The 19,436-nt window shown below is 42.4% G+C and overlaps 1 protein-coding gene across 2 annotated transcripts in view; it reads left to right on the top strand.

The window, feature by feature from the left end:
* LOC106812588 (visual system homeobox 2-like) overlaps nucleotides 1-19,436 on the top strand; it is a 63,941-nt gene that overhangs the window by 41,874 nt on the left and 2,631 nt on the right. For both annotated transcript variants that reach the window (XM_014816496.1, XM_014816495.1), the window contains exon 4: nucleotides 18,676-18,856. In XM_014816496.1, coding sequence (XP_014671982.1) covers nucleotides 18,676-18,856 — 181 coding nt within the window. The remainder of the gene's footprint in view (nucleotides 1-18,675; nucleotides 18,857-19,436) is intronic.

Genomic DNA, 19,436 nt, shown 5'->3' with positions numbered 1-19,436 from the left:
AACGGGCCAGCGCATATGGCGTCTGCGGATTCTCCTGTGGCACAAGCACAGCACGATGCCACATAGTTCTAATCTCCTTATATAATCATATATATAATATATATATTATATAATATATAATAGCCGATCGCAATATCATTGAGCTTAATATATGCTCGAAACGAAACTTATATATATAATTTATAGAGACAGATAATGGCTACAACGCAGTAAGCACCACGATCGACGAAAGCCAGTTAGACAATTTAAGCGGTGGAGAATTCATTACGTGTGAGTTGAGCGATTATATACTAAATAGTGAATTGATAGCATGATTTGTTGCAGTAGATGATTGTTAGAGATGCTGATGCTCTGGGCAGTGCATACGTGTATGTCATGCGAATAAATAAAATGTCACGGTTGATGTTAGCATTGTATCGTATCTATAAAAGTTGCTACCTAATTGTATCTGTAGATTGCAGACATCGTTATTGTAAAATGTGGCAGCGTTATCGTTTACATATACATAACGATATTGTCACAATCTTTCATTGTCGGCCGAATCATAGGGAATTAGTATAATGCGCGTCACGGGTAACCGCGACGCGTGTGTTGTGAGTGCTTTATCATTATTATTATTATTATTTCATTATTATTGAAGCTGTTCTCTTTAACGCGGTTTAGACTCATTTGCCCTCTCCGCCATGAAAGTGTAGGTAATTATCTAGAACACTAACATGAAATAAACAACCATAATTTAAGAGAGACTCGCACCGCGAAGGTGGTGTAAGTCTAAGCTGAATCTCATCAAAGTTGCACCTGCGGCGAAATTAAACATCATGTACGCGCATGTTAGATAAAGGACGAATTGAGTATAACGGCGGCGCTTTCATTGTAAATGTGTCCATTATGATCTCAAATTGTGCGCACAAATTTAACATCACCAACACAAGGGAAAAAAGCTGAGAAAACGCTATTTAGTAAAAATTGAGAAATCTGCGTTATATAGATTTTTGCAGTGGCGTGATTTGAAATTTCTCAAATATGGCAGCACTATAGTTGGCGCTATGATATTTTGATGCGGCAAATTCAGCCGCCTTGCACGAAGAAAGCGCAGACATGTTCTCTTTTAACTCCCGTCGTTTTTGCGAGGCAGCAGATCAGGACGTTAGATGGTGACGTACCATACAGCTAATAGTATACTAATTATATACTTCATTTTGAATGTTCAGCAATGGATTTTAACATTTACTGGTCTCGTCTAATTGGCGTACCCATTCTCAAGTGATTAAAGAAGAGATCTGATTTCGCTAGCGCGCGTATGCCATTGTTGAGGCACTCCCAGCGTGTGGCGAGGACAGAAAATAAGGGCGCTCCATTAAATCCAGCTCATACCTATAGCACATCGCATACAGCCTATATATACATCGTGAATAGACGGAAATAAGTTGTCGCCTAATTAAGGGGGTTTCTTCCATTAGTTTTGGATTCTCTTCTACCGCTCGTAAAAATTGTGTGATTAAACAGCACACGTGTGGCAAAATACAGACGTAAATAGCTGCGTACGGTACGATGCACGTGTATGGCACGTAGCGGCACACAACAACTACCACGCACGCACCGCACTCATTTTTTCCATGTACGCACGCCACGCAGCGCGTTTTGCGGCATGTACGCGCGCCACGCACCATTTTCCCATGGTAGCGGCACGCGACGCACGCACTCATTTTCCAATGTACGCAAACGCACGCACTCATTTTCGCATGTACGGCAGACGCACGCCGCGTCATTTTCCAATGTACCGACACGCGACGCAGCGACATTTCTCATGTACGCGCACGGCACGGCATTTTCGCCACCAGCACCATTTTCCCATGTACGGACACGCACGCACGCATTTTCCAATGTAACGACGCACGCAACGCATTTTCCATGTACGCACGCAGCGCACGCATTTTTTTCCATGTACACGCACGCAAGCTTCGATGCCACATGCATTTTTCTTATGTACGGCAACGCACGCATGCATTTTCCATGTACGCACGCACGGACCATGCATTTTCGCCATGTACGCCACGCACGCATGCATCTTTTCATGTACGCCAGCGCGCCGCAAGCATTTTCCATGTACGCACAGCAGCCATGGCATTTCTTCATCGTACGCACGCACGGATCGCGAGGTCCATCGCATTTTCCCATTGTACGTCCACTTGGCTGACGCGTGGCATTTTTCCATGTACGCTCGCACTGCGTGGGCAATATTTTCCACTGTACGCTTCACTGTCCAAGTATGTGTCGCTTACTAAGCGGAGATTGTAACGACGTCACTAACGGTACTCAATTATTATATTGTAGATCATCATTGTATTGTAACTAACTTCATTCCAGCATTGTATTAGCTTTGTATTGCCTATAGGAGTCTAACAACCAACGTTTTGGCATTTATTGATTATAAAACTAAATTGATAATATATAGATATATAATAACAGCTTCGCTGCGTACAACATGCACGTCCCTGCGTGAAATGTATTATGATTTTCGGATTTAAACCGAGGCCATGCATTGAATACAGCCACATGATCATGCACTATGCGCCGACCACTCGGCGAATTGTAATGTAGAACAAGATAACATCTGCCAACGTGTAACAACGTCGATACAGATATAACAATGTGCGAGAAAGCTGAACATATTTCAGATGAATGCTTACCCTAATAAATTGCGAAACATAAATATAATTATTCGCACGCCGAAGTTCGATGCAACGCGACTGCATAAAGAACAAATTTCATGAATGTGGCAATTATTAGTTGGCAATTTGTGTCGCCGCACGCGTTTATAACCCCGTATTCCGTTGTGTGCGAGCTGTTATTTATAATAATGTACGCGTACCGCGCGCGACTGTGTGATATAAGTGACTTCTTGCGTGCTCGCAGCCTAACAATGCTCTTATTGTAGCTCGCAGCGCGCATCGCAACGATAAATGCCTACTGTTTCCGTAAATAGGAAATATCGCGCGTACAGGGACTTAATGCCTAATAAGAGGCAACCGTGAAGAAAACTACATATATATATAATTATTTCAAGGATACGGATGGTTCTTTGTTTACCGCACTAACACATATACCCGTCTACAGCTAACGTATAGGGATCGAAGAGAAACTCATTAGATAAATACCAGCATATGCTGGCTAACTATATCGAAATTACGTGAATATGACATTTTGAGTTGAAACCATGTTTGTTAGAAAAATGTCTACTCACGGCGAGAAATAATTCAATAGAGCCAGCCAGCCGACCCTTTGTTTAGAATATTATTACATTAATACCAAATGACACAACAGTGTTGAACTGAGCCCATGAATGCAGCGATTCCGGCTTTAATATCTGGACCAGAAACATCGGGTCATCTGGGTATTTAAAACTATATTGGCATCATGCGGTTCTCATACATAATAAATAGCGGGGCCGATTTTATAGTTTGCTAATGAATTAGTTTTTCGCGCGCTCACTATTACGTTGGCGTGATGAGCTATTACGTAATTAGTTTGTTATACGCCGCTGCAAATCGACCTCGAGAGAGAAATTAACGACGCAAGAACAACGGAGCGAGCGCCATGACGGTGACGATTTGTGATGGCGGCGGAGTATAATTCGAACGCCGCCGCCGCCGCCGCCGCCGCCTCAGCGACCGAAACGCGGACGCAAATTAATTGTTGCCGGCCGCAGAAAAAAATGGCGGCGCCCGCGTCACGCGTTATTTGATGCCGGGCAACCGTGCGAAACGCGAGAGCGCCATGTTGTCCGCGCGTTATATCACATTGCTGGTGTGGGTGTCGGAGCTGCAGGCTCTACTGAACTAGCTTCTCTTCAAGCCGCGCTACAGGGAAGTTTTTCTTCGCTGTAGCGGGCTGCCGGTCTCTTCGTAGCAAACTGATTAACATGATGTCAGGAGTGAATAATAGAGATCCTCTATTATTCACTCCTGATAATGTCATTACTAATTAAGTAAATCGTGCATCGTCTTATGAATAGATTACGGAAGTTGTTGCAAATTCTACGCGATGGAAGAAAAATAATGGAAAAGCTACAGAAATAGAGAATATTCAAGGGCTATTCAGGTGTCTAGGTTATATGGCCGCACTCCGTAAGCACTAGGTCTCGCTTCTACAGTATTTTATGTTAAAAAAGCACTTCTAAAGAAGAGAGCTTCTGATGTATCACAGGTGACCGGTCTTGCCCGAGTCAGGTTTGATAATATTGTCTGCTCGCCATAACTCAACCGGTACAAAAAAAATTCCAGGGCTAATTTCATGTTTTCGTTTTCACGCTACATGTTTACATTTTTACAAAAGATTGTTCCTGAATCTCTGAGAGGATTTTGGATTTCTTGGATTTTTTTCTGTGAATAGAACGGACGGACGGTCGGTCGGACAGCCATGCCGACCCAACAGATGGTGGGTCGGGTGAACGAACGAACGGGCATGCAGTCAGGCAGACAGACAGGCAGATACACACACATACATACATACATACATTATATACCGATCCCAATATCAATTGAGCTAATATATGCTCGGAAACAAATTATGATATTATATTTATAGAGACAGATAATGGCACAACCAGTAAGCACCACGCGGAAAGCCAGTTAGACAATTTAACGAATTCATTACGTGTGAGTTGGAGCGATTATTATACTAATAAGTGAATTGATAGCATGATTTGTTGCGTAGATATTGTTAGAGATGCCTGATGCTTGGGCAGTGCATACGTGTATGTCATCGAATAAATAAAATGTCACGTTGATGTTACATTTATCGTATCTATAAAAGTTGCTACCTAATTGGTATTCTGTAGATTGCAGACATCGTTAATTGTAAATGTGGCACGTTATCGTTTACATAACTACATAACGATATTGTCACCATCTTTCATTGTCGCCGAATCATGGAAATTAGTATAATGCGCTCACGGGTACCCGCGTGTGTTAGTGAGTGCTTTATATTATTATTATTATTATTATTATTATTATTGAAGCTGTTCTCTTTAACGCGGTTAGTACATCATTTGCACTCTCCGCATGAAAGTGTAGGTAATTATCTAGAACACTAACATGAATAAAAACCATAATTTAAGAGAGACTGCGTGTAAGCTAAGCTGAATCTCCATCAAAGTTGCACGCGGCGAAATTAAACATGCATGTACCGCCGATGTTAGATTAAGGACGAATTGAGTATAACGGCGCGCTTTCATTGTAATGTGTCATTATGATCTCAATTTCGCACAAATTTAAATCAAAAACAAGGGAAAAAAGCTAGAAAACCTATTAGTAAAATTGTAGAAAATCTTGCGTTATATAGATTTTTGCCGTGCGTGATTTGAAATTTCTCAAATATGGCAGCAACTATATTGGCGTATGTATTTTTGATCGGCAATTCAGCCCGCTTGCACGAAGAAGCCAGACATGTTCTCTTTTTAACTCCCCGTCGTTTTTCGAGGCACAGATCAGGACGTTAGAGCGTGACGTACGCATAACAGCTTTAATAGTATTACTAATTACTTCATTTTGAATGTTTCACAATGGATTTTACATTTACTGGTCTTCGTTTAATTGGCTACCCATTCTCAGTGATTAAAGACAGATCTGATTTCGCTAGCGCGCGTATCCCATTGTTGAGCAACTCCCCAGCGTGTGGCGAGACAGAAAATAAGGCGCTCATTAAATCCAGCTCATACTATAGCATCGCATACGCCTATATATACATCGTGAATAGGACGGAATAAGTTGTCTCTAATTAAGGGGGTTTCTCCATTACTTTTGGATTCTCTTCTACCGCTCGTAAATGTGATTAAACACACACGTGTGCAAAATACAGCTAAATAGCTGCGTACGTACGTGGACGTGTATGCACGTAAGCGCACACACATACATACGCACGCACGCACGCACTCATTTTTCCATGTACGCACGCACGCACGCGTTTTCCCATGTACGCGCGCACGCACGCATTTTCCCATGTACGCACGCACGCACGCACTCATTTTCCAATGTACGCACGCACGCACTCATTTTCCCATGTACGCACGCACGCACTCATTTTCCAATGTACGCACGCACGCACACATTTTCTCATGTACGCACGCACGCACGCACGCATTTTCCCATGTACGCACGCACGCACGCATTTTTCCATGTACGCACGCACGCACGCATTTTCCATGTACGCACGCACGCACGCATTTTTCCATGTACGCACGCACGCACGCATTTTTCCATGTACGCACGCACGCATGCATTTTCCCATGTACGCCACCACGCATGCCATCTTTTCAGTGTACGCAGCGCGCCGCAAGCATTTTCCATGTACGCACAGCAGGACCATGGCATTTTTCCATGTACGCACGCACGCATACGCATTTTCCCGATTGTACGTCCACTTGGCTCGCACGCGTGATTTTTCCATGTACGGCTCGCACTGCGTGGCATTTTTCCACTGTACGCTTCACTCGTCTCAAGTATGTGTCGCTTACTAAAGCGGAGATGTTAACGACGTTCACTAACGCGTAAACTCAGATTATTATATCTTGCTCTAGTATCCATTCATCTCGTATTTACTTAAACTTCGATTCCTACATTGTATATTTGGCTTTGTATTCGCTCATGCGATGTATCTAACAACACACACCACCGTTTTGGCATTTATTGATGTATAAAACTAAATTGATAATATATAGATATATAAAAACCTTCGCTTGCGAACAAGCAATCACGTGCCTGCGTGAAATGTATTAATGATTTTCGGATTTAAACCGAGGCCATGCTTGAATACAGCCACATGATCATCACATGCCGGACGCACTCGCGAATTGTAATGTAGAACAAGATAACATCTCCACAGTGTAACAACGTCGACAGATAAGACAATAGTTGCGGAAAGCTGAAGACATATTTTCAAGAATGAATGCTTAGCCCTAATAAATTGCGAAAACCTAAATGATAAATTATTCCGTCACCGGTCGTTCGAAAGTTGCGAGCATACGGAACTGCATTAAAAGATAAAAACTTCCATTAGAATGTCAGGCAATTATTTGAGTTGGTGGCAATTTGTGTCAGCCGCACGCGTTTATAACCCGGTGGCACTCCGATATGGTGTTGGCGAGATATAGATATTAGTTTATAATAATCGTAACGCGTACCGCGCCGCAGTTCTGTCGTTATACATATTAGAAGCGTGACCTTCTTGCGTGCTCGCAGACCGTAACAAGCTAGACAGCTTATTGTAGCTCGCAGGCGCGCGCAGTATAAGAGCAGATAAATGCTAGCTCTAAGTTGTTTTCCCCTAAATAGGAAATATCGACAGCTACAGGGATAATGCCTTATATAAGAAAGGCAACGCTAGAAAACACAATCAGTTAGCAAAAACAATTTAAACTAATCTAATAGGCTTTGTTAATACGAGGCTTGCGTTAATTACCTTTTTGTCGAGGTCTAAATAGTGTAGACCGAATAATACTCGTGTTAAAATAACCCGTATGCGTACGATGTATTACATAAATTACTAAAAGTTGCGAAGAGAGGTTCTCTTGGTGGTGTGTAAAGGTTTATCGTTGTTCGTGCCGCATTTTCTGGCGTTCATTCTGGAAGACGTGAATTATAATCCCACATGCGGTTGTATTCGCGCAGACATGCAACGGCATTCATGCGAGCGTCGCGCTGTCAGTTACCATGAGTGTGTAATTGTCGACAAGTTATTATATGGGTGTGATTACTTATAAAGATATGACATAATGCTACTAACTGTTCTTATATTAATTCGGTCGTACTTTGTTTCTTCGTTCGTCGGCTGATTCTCTCTCTCTCTCTCTCTCTCTCTTCTATCCCTCACAGTTATTATCATCTCCCTCTACTTCGCTATCTTTCTCTCATTATCATTCTTCTCTCATTCTCCTCTCCCATCTTGCTCTCTCTCTTCTCTCTCTCTCTTCTCTCTCTCTCATGTCCTCTACTACACATCCACACGGCCCTGACTGCTCGATCTCCATGTCTCTCATCTATACACATTTATATCAGCCATATAACTGTCTCTTTACTCTCTCTCTTCTATAGTCCTCACATTTTATTCTCATCTCTCTCTCTTCACTCTCTCTTAATTATAGGTAATATTTAAATATAATATATATATATATATATTAGACTTATAGCGACAGAGAGAGTTTACAGAGAGATATGATATTAATATATACTATCTATATATTTTAATAATTATTATATATATAGAGAGAGAGAGAGAGAGAAGAGAGAGAGAGAGAGCAGAGAGAGAGAGATTTTATTTTTTATACTCATTTATTATATATTTTTATTTGTGTATGCAATGACAGTACTAATGTATCGACAAGGCGTGCTATGTTAATATCGCAAACTACTTCTATATTTATTCAATGAAGTTACAAACATATTATTAACAACTTGGTTGATAATTACAGTCAAGAGTTATAATAATGAATCTCTTCATGTATATAATATATACTCACTATAACCTTATTATTATCTTAATCCAGGAGTGTTATTTACGAGATGGTTCTTTCGTTTTAACGCACTAATCACAATTATATGCCGTCTACAGCTAACCGTATAGGGATCTTTATAAAATTAATTAGGAAATTATAACATGATTTACGCAGAGAGTATTCTCATCGATATTAACGGTACCCAGCATAATTGCCGAGCATAAACTATATATTTGTAGACTTCTCCAGAAATTACGGGTTGAAGATGCAACACTTTTGAGTTGAAACGCATGTTCGGTTTGGAAAAATGTCTACTCACGGGCGAGAAAATACTTCAATAGAGGCCAGCCAGCCGACCCTTTGTTTTAGAATATTATTACATTAATACCAAATGACACAACAGTGTTTTGAACTGAGCGCCATGAGATGCAGCGATTGCCGGCGCGGTTCAATCACTCTCAGTGGACCAGAACCTTGTCAAGGCTAATACACATGGGATAGATTATTTAAAACTATAAATTGCATCATCGAGGTTTTCTATTGGACATAATAAATACGCATCGGCTTGGACATGAAATTTAAAAATGTCATAAGTTCCGAGAAGGGGTTTTTACTAGGTTTGCTAATGGAATTTAGTTTCTTTTCGCGGCGGCGCGTATTTCAAGAACCCCTAGGAAATAATAATTCTATTATCTTACATCTACTATGGATTCTTACGAGACAGTTAACCCTAATTCGGCGAGTCGATGTAGCTCTGGAGGTTTCTGGTTCCATAAATTAGTTTTGTTATAATCGGGTGACTAATTGCAGGAATCTGTAACAGCCTCATGTTGCGTTACAACGACAGCAATCTAACGATTTATCAACCGGGTGAGACGATGAAACGAGGAGAGGAGAAAGTTAACGACGACAAGAACAAACGGAGCGAGCGCCATGACGGTGACGACTTTTTGTGAATGGGCGGAGTATATTTGTCATTCGAAACCGCCGCACGCTCGCCTCAAGAGCTACGGCAAGCGACCAGAAACGCGCGGATCAAGTGCAAAATAATAATTAGAGTTGCTACGGCGCAGCAGAAAAAAATGGGGGCGCTTCTCGCACAGCGGAGGCGTCCAGGGACGAGCCGGGTTATTTGATGGCACGGTTTAGGGTTGCAAGTCCCAGTTGCGAAATCGCGAGAGCGCACATGTTGTCCGCGCGTGATATGCATTATGCTTTAGCCTGGTGTGGGTTTGTCGGGGCTGGCAGCTCTACTGAACTAGCTTCTCTCAAGGCCGGCCAAGTTGGCGCTAAGGAACACAGGGAAGTTTCCTCGCGTGTGGAAGCTGGAGTTCCTACCATTGGCCGGTCTCTTACGCTAACTCCCCTTCGTAGCAAACTGATTAACATGAATGTCAGGAAGTGAATATCAGACGATCGACTCTTATCTTAGGTCATCTGATTTAACTTGTGCATATATATCTATTCGGTAATTAGAGCTATACATCGCTGCATCGTCTCTATGAATAGATTAGCGCCCGATTGTGTGCAAATTCTACAGAAGGTTGCGATAGAGGAAAATAATGATTGGAATTTAGGGCTAACAGAAATAGAGAATATTCAAGGGCTGTTCAGGTGTCTAGTTCGCGAAGTTTTATTGGTCGTGTCCGAGCTCCGTACCGGATTTTGTCAGGGGGAAGAACTGGTAATCGTTATCCACTCAGTCTCTGCCTCTACTACTACTCCTGCTCGCTTAGGTATTCTTATTCTGTTCAAAAAGCCTTACTTCTAAAGAAGAGAGCTTCCTGATGTTACCTTTCACCAGGTGACTTCCGTTTGCGTTCTTAGGCCCGAGTCAGTGTTTGATATACTTTATCTCGGGTGCTCGCTCATAACTACAAACTGGTCACACCCTAACGAATAACTTCACTCCATTTGGCTAATTTTCCATCGTTGTTGCGTTTCTCAGCGCTACATGTTTAACATTTTTACAAAAGATGTTCGCTGCATTCTGCACCTGAGAGCGCATTTTTGCATTTCTTGGATTTTTTCCTGTCGAATAGACCGGACGGATCTGGTCGTTTCTGGCGCCGATTCTCGCCGACCGTCACACAGATGCGTGGGTCGGGTGAACGGACGAAGCGGCATTGCATCTCCAGGCAGACAGGACAGGCAGATACATCACACACATACACCGTAACGATACATACTTACATGACATACATACCACTATCTACCATACATAGTCCATATCATACATCAATACTACATACACTACCTATTTACATACATACATACCTACACTACATACCTCATCACAACATTACATCATACATACTTCATCATACAGTAAAAATACAACCGCAGTACATACTCTGTTCCTGTTCGGGCAAATCACTTCGGCATTTTGACCGAAACACAAAAGTACAAATTACATACATGACTACCAAATACTCTCAATATACTACATACTAGCCTACCATACTACAATACATACATCCACATCACACTCCACATACAATACACTACATACCATACATACAATACATACATACATACCTACTCACACACAATCACCATACATACATACATACATACATACATACATACATACTACATACATAACATACATACGATACCATACAACTATACATACCATACATACTACATATCATACATTAGCATACATACATACATACATACATACATACATACATACATACATACATACATACATACCATACATACATACATTACCATACATACATAATACATACATACATATCATTAACATACATAGCATCACTAGCATCACATACAATAACGATACATACATACATACATACATACATACCCACACCATCTCATCAAACACGATTCCCACGCACACACAGCACCCCCCGCTTCTCGGATCTTACTCACACTCAGCCCCAGCCACACACACACCACACACACACACACACACACCACACACACACACACACACACAGCACACACATACATAATACATACATACGATAACATACGATACATACATAGCATACATTACATACATACATTCCATACATACGATAGCATACATACATAGCATACATAGCAATACATACTACATTACATACATAGCATACATAACATACATAATACCTACATACAGCTGAGCATACATACATACTACATGCCAACATACCATACATACATAGATACATACACGCACACGACGCACGCACAGCGCCACACACACCACAGCACCACACACACGACACACAACACACCACATAATCACTGGAATGAATAGCAGAGCGCTCCTTAAATTACATATGCTCATTGTTCGAATCTGTAGTTTACCGTAGACTAAACATTCCATTGTAAATGAATACAGGATAGCATATTAAACGTTGACATCATTCACTGGGCCGAATGCATGATTAGTTGAGAATGCACGTTATACATATGTTTACATTCAATATATAATTATCTTTCTAAATAACATTTCTGAGAAATATATACAAATATGTTTCTTTGTAAATGAGTATGAAACCATATTCGCTGCCGAATGCGATTGCAGTACGCTTGCTTTGAAGGTGCTTGGCGAGGCACGCACACACGCGCACACATACACACGCATAAACACAACACTCAACGCCACACACATCACACACACACATCAACACAGACAACCGGGACACACACACACAAAACACAACACACACACACAACCCCGCACGCACGCACGCACGCGCGTTCCACGCACGTACGCGTGCACGCACGCGCGCACACACTTCTCGTATAGAGTTGGCTGATAACAATAGAATATCCATGTTAGTTAGCCTTATGGGAAGACTAATTTGCGTTTTGAGGGGAATGTTAATTGTAATTACTTATATAGAAACAACTACACGTTCCGAACAATTTATCATTACCTCAACGAAACTTCAAAAGAGAGCTATAATGAAAGCACACGAAATCGGGTTACTTTTTACACAATAGAAAATTTCATTATTCAGTATTCGTAAATTTCGGTGAATAATATATAGTATGAGATTTAGGCAGGATAAGGCTTGGTATTTGTGTTAAGTTAATGAGTACTGTTATGATTAGGATATATAATTATACGGATTATAATTAGGGTTATGTTATAGTAGGATTGTGGTTCTTGTTATGGTTAGAGTGATGGTTGTGGTTGTGCTAGCGTTAACGGTTTAGAGATAATGTAGGGATTAAGAATATGGTATAATCTATATATATATAAAGTTGTTCAGCCGAATTTGTGTGTTCGCGCATAACTAGAGAACTCCGTAGCCTAGAGGAAAACTAAATATATTTTCAGAATCAGCACGTCTGGGAGGTGGTTCTGGCTGAAACAAAATTTATAAAAATTCTATTCATCAATAGATGGCGTACAGATTAACATTATACATCACGTACGTGTGAATCCATGGTCTATAACCCTAACAGCCCAGTAGCCAAATGGATAAAGCATCGCACTCCTAAACCATTGATTCTGGGTTCGAATCCCACCTCAGGAAATGCTTTGTTTCTTTACGTTTGGACTGTTTAGTATGTACTTCTGCCGTATTCACCGTAATTTCAAAATTAAATTTTATTTACCACATTTAAACGTTTAGTAAAAATCCAGAATAAACTATGGTAGATGATAATGATAGCGCAAACTGACGGGAACACTTCACGGAAGCCTATATGACGGACTCTAATTTGTAGGTTACATATTAAATATTATTATATTTTCTGTATAATTTCATTTTATTATTTATAATTTTTGACTTTTTTATTTTAATAACTTATCTTTTGATTTCTTATTATTTTTTACTGTTGAGATGGGATGGGATGGCATAGCATGGCATGCGATGGGATGGGATGGCATGGGATGGCATGGCATGGCATGGCCTGGGATGCGATGAGATGGCATGCGATGGGATGGGATGGAATGGGATGCGGTGCGATGGGATGGGATGGGATGGGATGGGATGCGGTGCGATGGGATGGGATGGGATGGGATGGGATGCGGTGCGATGGGATGGGATGGCATGGCATGGAATGCGATGGATGGATGGATGGATGCATGCATGCATGGATAGATAGATAGTTGGATTTTTTGCGGTATTTTTCTTTCAACCAAGCGGTCACCAACTGAGTAACGCCACTGATTTCCCCGGGCAACGCCGGGTATCCCGCTAGTATATATATATATATGTGTGCGCGTGCGCGTGTGTGTGCGTGTGTGTGTGTGTGTGTGTGTGTGTGTGTGTGTGTGTGTGCGTGTGGGTCTGCTTGTGCGTTTGTGCGTGGTGGTGTGTTGTGTGTTTGTGTTTGTGTATGTTTGTGCGTGCCTGCGTGCATGTGCGTGCTGCGCTCATAAGTCGCGCCGTGCGTGCGTAGCGTAGAATGACATTGTCGTGCGCGCGTGCTGTTGCGATCATACGCGGATAACGTTTAATACGACCAGAGTCGTTCCACCTTCAGGTTCTTTTTAAAATGTTCATCATCGACTATTTATTTTCGCAAGGCAAGGTTCGTTGTCCGCGTGCTGTCAAGCGACACAGACAAGCATTTGCCGGTGACGTACACACGCCCGACACAAATATATTAAAGATACAAATACACACAAACGGGTAATTGAACAGGTTTCACGTCATTGTGCGTGCGAAAAATTACTCTCTTTTAGCATCTTTGTGGTTTGTTTTTCTTTTCTCTCGGCGTACATAAAGGATCTAATAACGCTAATGTGTGTGTAGCGTTTGACGTGACGCCAGGAGGCTGAGCAACGCACGATTAACTGCGAGTGAATGCGATGCAAAGACGGACGGAGGCAGGCAACAAAATACCCTTATAATGCCGTCTGTGTGTCGACTTATTTTCAATTACGCGTTCTACGAACTAATTTCCTGTAATGGAAAATACAAAATTACTTTATATTCTTATTGCTACTACCTTGCGCGGGCGGGTGCTGTTGCTAGTGCTGATAGGGGGGGGTACGGTAACTATGTACATAGTGGTCACCGTTAACGCCCGTTATTCTGCATTCACCCTGAGATTATGCCTTCCCTTTTCAGATAAGCCTTATATAGTACTATATCATATATATATATTATATACTTTTATACATCTCGAAATAGCATGCATGTAAATGTAGGTGTATGTTGTTCGTATGCACGGGTAGATTATATATACGTGCGCTTATAGATTTAGCTCCTCCCCCATGCGGCAGGCGTACAAATTATCGTACGCTAATGTAGGATTAATATTTTATCGCCGAGATAAAAGTATCACGCTATTTGGGGAAACAATGAGTTCAGGAGCAAATACCTATCTAATGATATTGAACCGTTTAATTATGTTCACAATGAAACCTTTGCATCGCCGCCGCGGTTTGTATTATCTAGGCGTGCGGACGTTTTAATTTAAAAAAGATAAAAACACGCATATTATCATGAATATGCAAAATTCGTGCGTACCCATATATATATATATACCTATTATAGTATATTGTGGTGTTGTGTATTGTGCTGGTTGCGTGCAATCCGACTGCGTGCGTGCGCGGCGCTATTTGTGTGCTGTGGTGTGGGTCTTGCTGCCCGGCGGCGCGTGTGTGTGTGTGTGTGTGTGACGTGTGTGTGTTGTGGGGTGTCCTGGTGTAGCGCTGCGTCCGTGTGTGTGTGTGCGTGCGTGTGAATATTACTGACGGATACATAATAATCATGGTTTGGATGGCATAGACTGTAGTATGAACGACTTTTTCTCCAGTGATCCCAATAGACAAGTGAACATAGGGGCAGCGTTGTGCGTGCGTTGATGCGTGCTTGGCGTGTGTGCGTGTGTGCTGCTGTTCGTGGCGTGTGTGTTAGTGTGTTGTGTGACGTGCGTGTGTGTGTGCGTGCGTGCGTGCGTGCGCGTGTATTTACGTTCGCATACAGATAATTATACTAACATGTGTCACTACGCGTCTATGCGTAATTTCATATTCTTCAGTTATCCTGCTATGTGTTCTGCTAGTGGTAATATTCCTCTCGACTTATGACTTGCTTCGGTGATGGTTCGGTCACCGTGATCGTTGAGGGGCAAACAGAATTCGAGAGAAAGAAAAATATAGGGGCACGCGTTAATCCTCTACAGGCCTACATATACAAGGCACGCGTCACTATACTAGAAACCCGTCTGTGTCGAACAGTAACATAGACCTGTAAAAAATCAGGTGTTGTGTTAGTCGACCTGGTCGCATAAATGACAGGTTGACAATCCTGTATTCGCGCATGCGCGTGCGCGTGCACACGGCGTCCCTTGTCCGTAATGAGTTTGCAGGTACGATCCGCGCCTGCAGGTACAAAATAATTAGTCATGCCATGTGCATATACGCGTAATTACGCTACTCAAAAAGGACAATGTATAAATTCTTAGTACGGCTCGCGAAATACGAGCCGACAAGTAATCATGCTAGCTCTCTGGCTCGTCGAAAGGTTGCGACTCGGATTGATCAAGCCCCACGGTAAAGGTAGCCTCGTGTTTCTCCATGTACACGCTAATGCTAGAGTACGCGAATACACGCACGCGCGCATGTAGAGCCAAAGTAGGTCATTAATATGAATTAATATGTACGCTAGATATATATATATATAAACGGAAGGCACCTAGTTAGTTTCGAATCGGGTCTGGAGACGAAATTGATGTCTATAGGAAGGTGCTCGATGGCGAACCTTTATCGGGAGTCTAAGGGAGTGAGCGCGCACAGGAAACAAGGAACCTATACATTTGCCTTCTGCATGCAAATGAAGAGCTCATAATTGGTTTGTCGAGAATTATCGTTAATTTACCTGCGAGCGCGTTCATTGTGATTCGCATTTCGTGAGTTGTGAATGAATACTAGGTATTTTACGCACATATATGATTGCATGCGTTACGTATTATTTTATAAAGCTCTAGGTAATGTACTAACACGCTATATATATACAGAATAATGTCTGCAATAAGCCTTGGTATGGATACAAAGAGAATTATAATTCACCAGCCAAAATACTAATTACAGAGATAGCTCTGTTCTATTCTTGTCAATTTGCACGCGAGTGCTATATTTATTAGTGCCATGGGATATATAACCACCTACATGCACACACACACACACACACACACACACACACACACACACACACACACACACACACACACACACACACACACACACACACACACAAATAAAATAATATTTAATATGTAAACTACATATACATATATATACATATAGTAGGGAGAGAGAGAACTTACAATTATAGTAGAGTGTGGAAAATTACATAAATGATATTACCAGACTTCTTACCATTGTATGACGACAAAGAGAACTTGCACAGCGGGGATTTTACACAAAGGAAAATTACACACGGAATATTACCATTGTACACATACCACTAACACACGTACGCACTAACTTATTAATATATATATCATGATACATAACTTATGTCTACCTATTTACACCTGCCTGCACATTCAGCAATCTATACTTTCGCTGTTATCAGAAACAACGACATAGCCTCCATCGTAACTAAAGGGACGGGACGCAAAATAGCACATTTGCGCTGATGATAATGTTCTGCGATCATATAATATAGTGTTTTGCTCTTAAACTGTGACAGGGCTCCATCGCCAACACTATAGATCGTGGTCATGAAGACGTGAAGCGCTCAGGTTCGCGGTTTGTCTGGCATAAATTTCACCAAAATCCGCAACGCGTTTGCGCGAGCTGATCCTAATGAAGGTCGACTGAGGGCGCTATAGAGTTACACAAGCGGGAAATTTACATGATACAGATGATCAAAATCTGTCAGATTGAGTAAAGGCGTGAATGCGCAGACGCTAATGAAACGTTGATGAATCAATTAGCATGGGCGCGGTGCGTGTCGGGAGCGAATCAGGGGCGGATTGCGAGCGGGCAGTGCGAACCGACTACACATCGATTCCCAATTAACTGCCAAGTGCCCGCTCTTGACTTGCCACTCCTGCCAGCATTGATAGCTAAGATTATCGGCATTATACGGGAAATCTTGACTCACAGATTAATACGGGTAATCCATTGCGTAGAGTGCCAGCGGAAAGAGAGAGCCGGGTACATGAGCAGTCTAGTCGTATGCTAGCAGTCAGTATGAGCAGTCTATACATAATAATGCTCTGCACAACTCGTTGGTTGTGTGTGTATGTGTGTGTGTGTGTGTGTGTGTGTGTGTGTGTGTGTGTGTGTGTGTGTGTGTGTTCGTCCTGTGGAATATAACTGTAAGGGCTTTGGCGGTGTCGACGACAGAGACACGCAGTCCAGTAGTCCATGCGTCATGTCCACGGGATTGTGGACGAGTGTGGGAATGCAAGTCGTTTCATAATTATAAGTGGGGCTATTGTGCGATTATCTAATTTCGATAGTTCGTTCAAACGTTATATGTGCAGTGGCGTAGCCAGGATTTTTTAACAGGGGGGCCAAAAACAGCGAACTGCGCAAAATAGTGAATGATTTAATATTTTAATGGTTCCTCCGCTTCCCTCTCCACACACTATGCTCCCCCGCCTCTCAGCTCTGCAATCTTTGTTTTGGGCGCCATGCAAAAATGGGACATTTGTGTTCGTTGTTCTCTGCTCCTTAGATATGTAACTGTTGTTCAGTGGCGGATCCAGGATTACAATGAGGGGGTGAACCACAGTCGGGGGGGCATGGGGGTCCTCCCCCAGAACATTTTAAAAATGTAGATCGCAGGAGATGGTATTTGAGACACTTTTGAGTACATGTATACAGCCTTCATTCTGACTACGACAATTCTCTTTTTAGTAGAACAATTCTTATTGTTTTATTTTTTCAACTTTCGGATCAACAGGGGGGGCATGGCCCCCTTTGCCCCCCCCCCTAACTACGCCACGGTATGTAGTGTATATGTGTGTAGGGGAGGCCTGGGTCATCTCAACGTGACGCTGACCCACTGAATTATCATCACTTTAAAACTCGGCGCCATTCGAAGCTATAGAGTTAACAATGAACGATATTTATATTCGTATTTGTACTGTATCGAATGTATGGTTCCAGAATAAACTGGCAAAGTCTATTACATGTATTTGTACCGTATTGCAGGTAGACGGGAAAAGTGTATTACACGTATTTGTAGTGTATTGCATGTAGACGGGAAAGGTGTATTACATGTATTTGTACTGTATTGCAGGTGTGGTTCCAGAACAGACGGGCAAAGTGGAGAAAGACGGAGAAGACGTGGGGCCGCAGTACGGTGATGGCCGAATATGGTCTATACGGAGCCATGGTGCGCCATTCTCTACCTCTACCAGAAAGCATTCTCAGCTCCGCCAAAGAGGGAATCGTCAACTCGTGCGCCCCTTGGCTTCTCGGTACGCCATCTGCTGTTCCTACCTATGCATGCATGGGGAAAATAACACAGGGGGGGGGGAGGGAATAACACGGGGGAAATAATAACACGTGATATCTCACACTCGTCGAGGCGGCCGTGACAAATTGCGACGTTTCCTTCGAATTACCGCCGGCCATTTCGCGCGCGCAATTACTGTGTTTGTGTGTTATTCTTAAAAGACGGGGGAGACCTCAACCCTTTGTGATTACTCTATCGATTAGCATTGATTATTGGTGTGAATCGGCGGAGGAAAAGGGGTGCTCAAGGCGAGTAACGTGATTTGTTGGTCCATTAGCACGAAGCTTGTTCCATCGCTTCTTCCTTTGCGTTCTCCTCTGTCGTTCCCCGTGCAAGAGCTTCACTAGCTTCCCTATCACGCGTTCTGCTCAACGCGACTATCTCTCCATCTCTCTCTCTCTCTCTCTCTCTCTCTCTCTCTCCCTCTCTTTCTCTCTCTCTCTCTCCCTCTCTCTCTCTCTCTCTCTCTCCCTCTCTCTCTCTCTCTCTCTCTCCCTCTCTCTCTCTCTCTCTCTCTCTCTCTCTTTCTTTCTCTCTCTCCC

The sequence above is a fragment of the Priapulus caudatus genome, unplaced genomic scaffold (assembly GCF_000485595.1).
Source record: "Priapulus caudatus unplaced genomic scaffold, Priapulus_caudatus-5.0.1 Scaffold664, whole genome shotgun sequence".
NCBI classification, from domain to species: Eukaryota; Metazoa; Priapulida; class Priapulimorpha; order Priapulimorphida; family Priapulidae; genus Priapulus; species Priapulus caudatus.
This window is presented reverse-complemented; position numbering and strand designations above follow the sequence as displayed.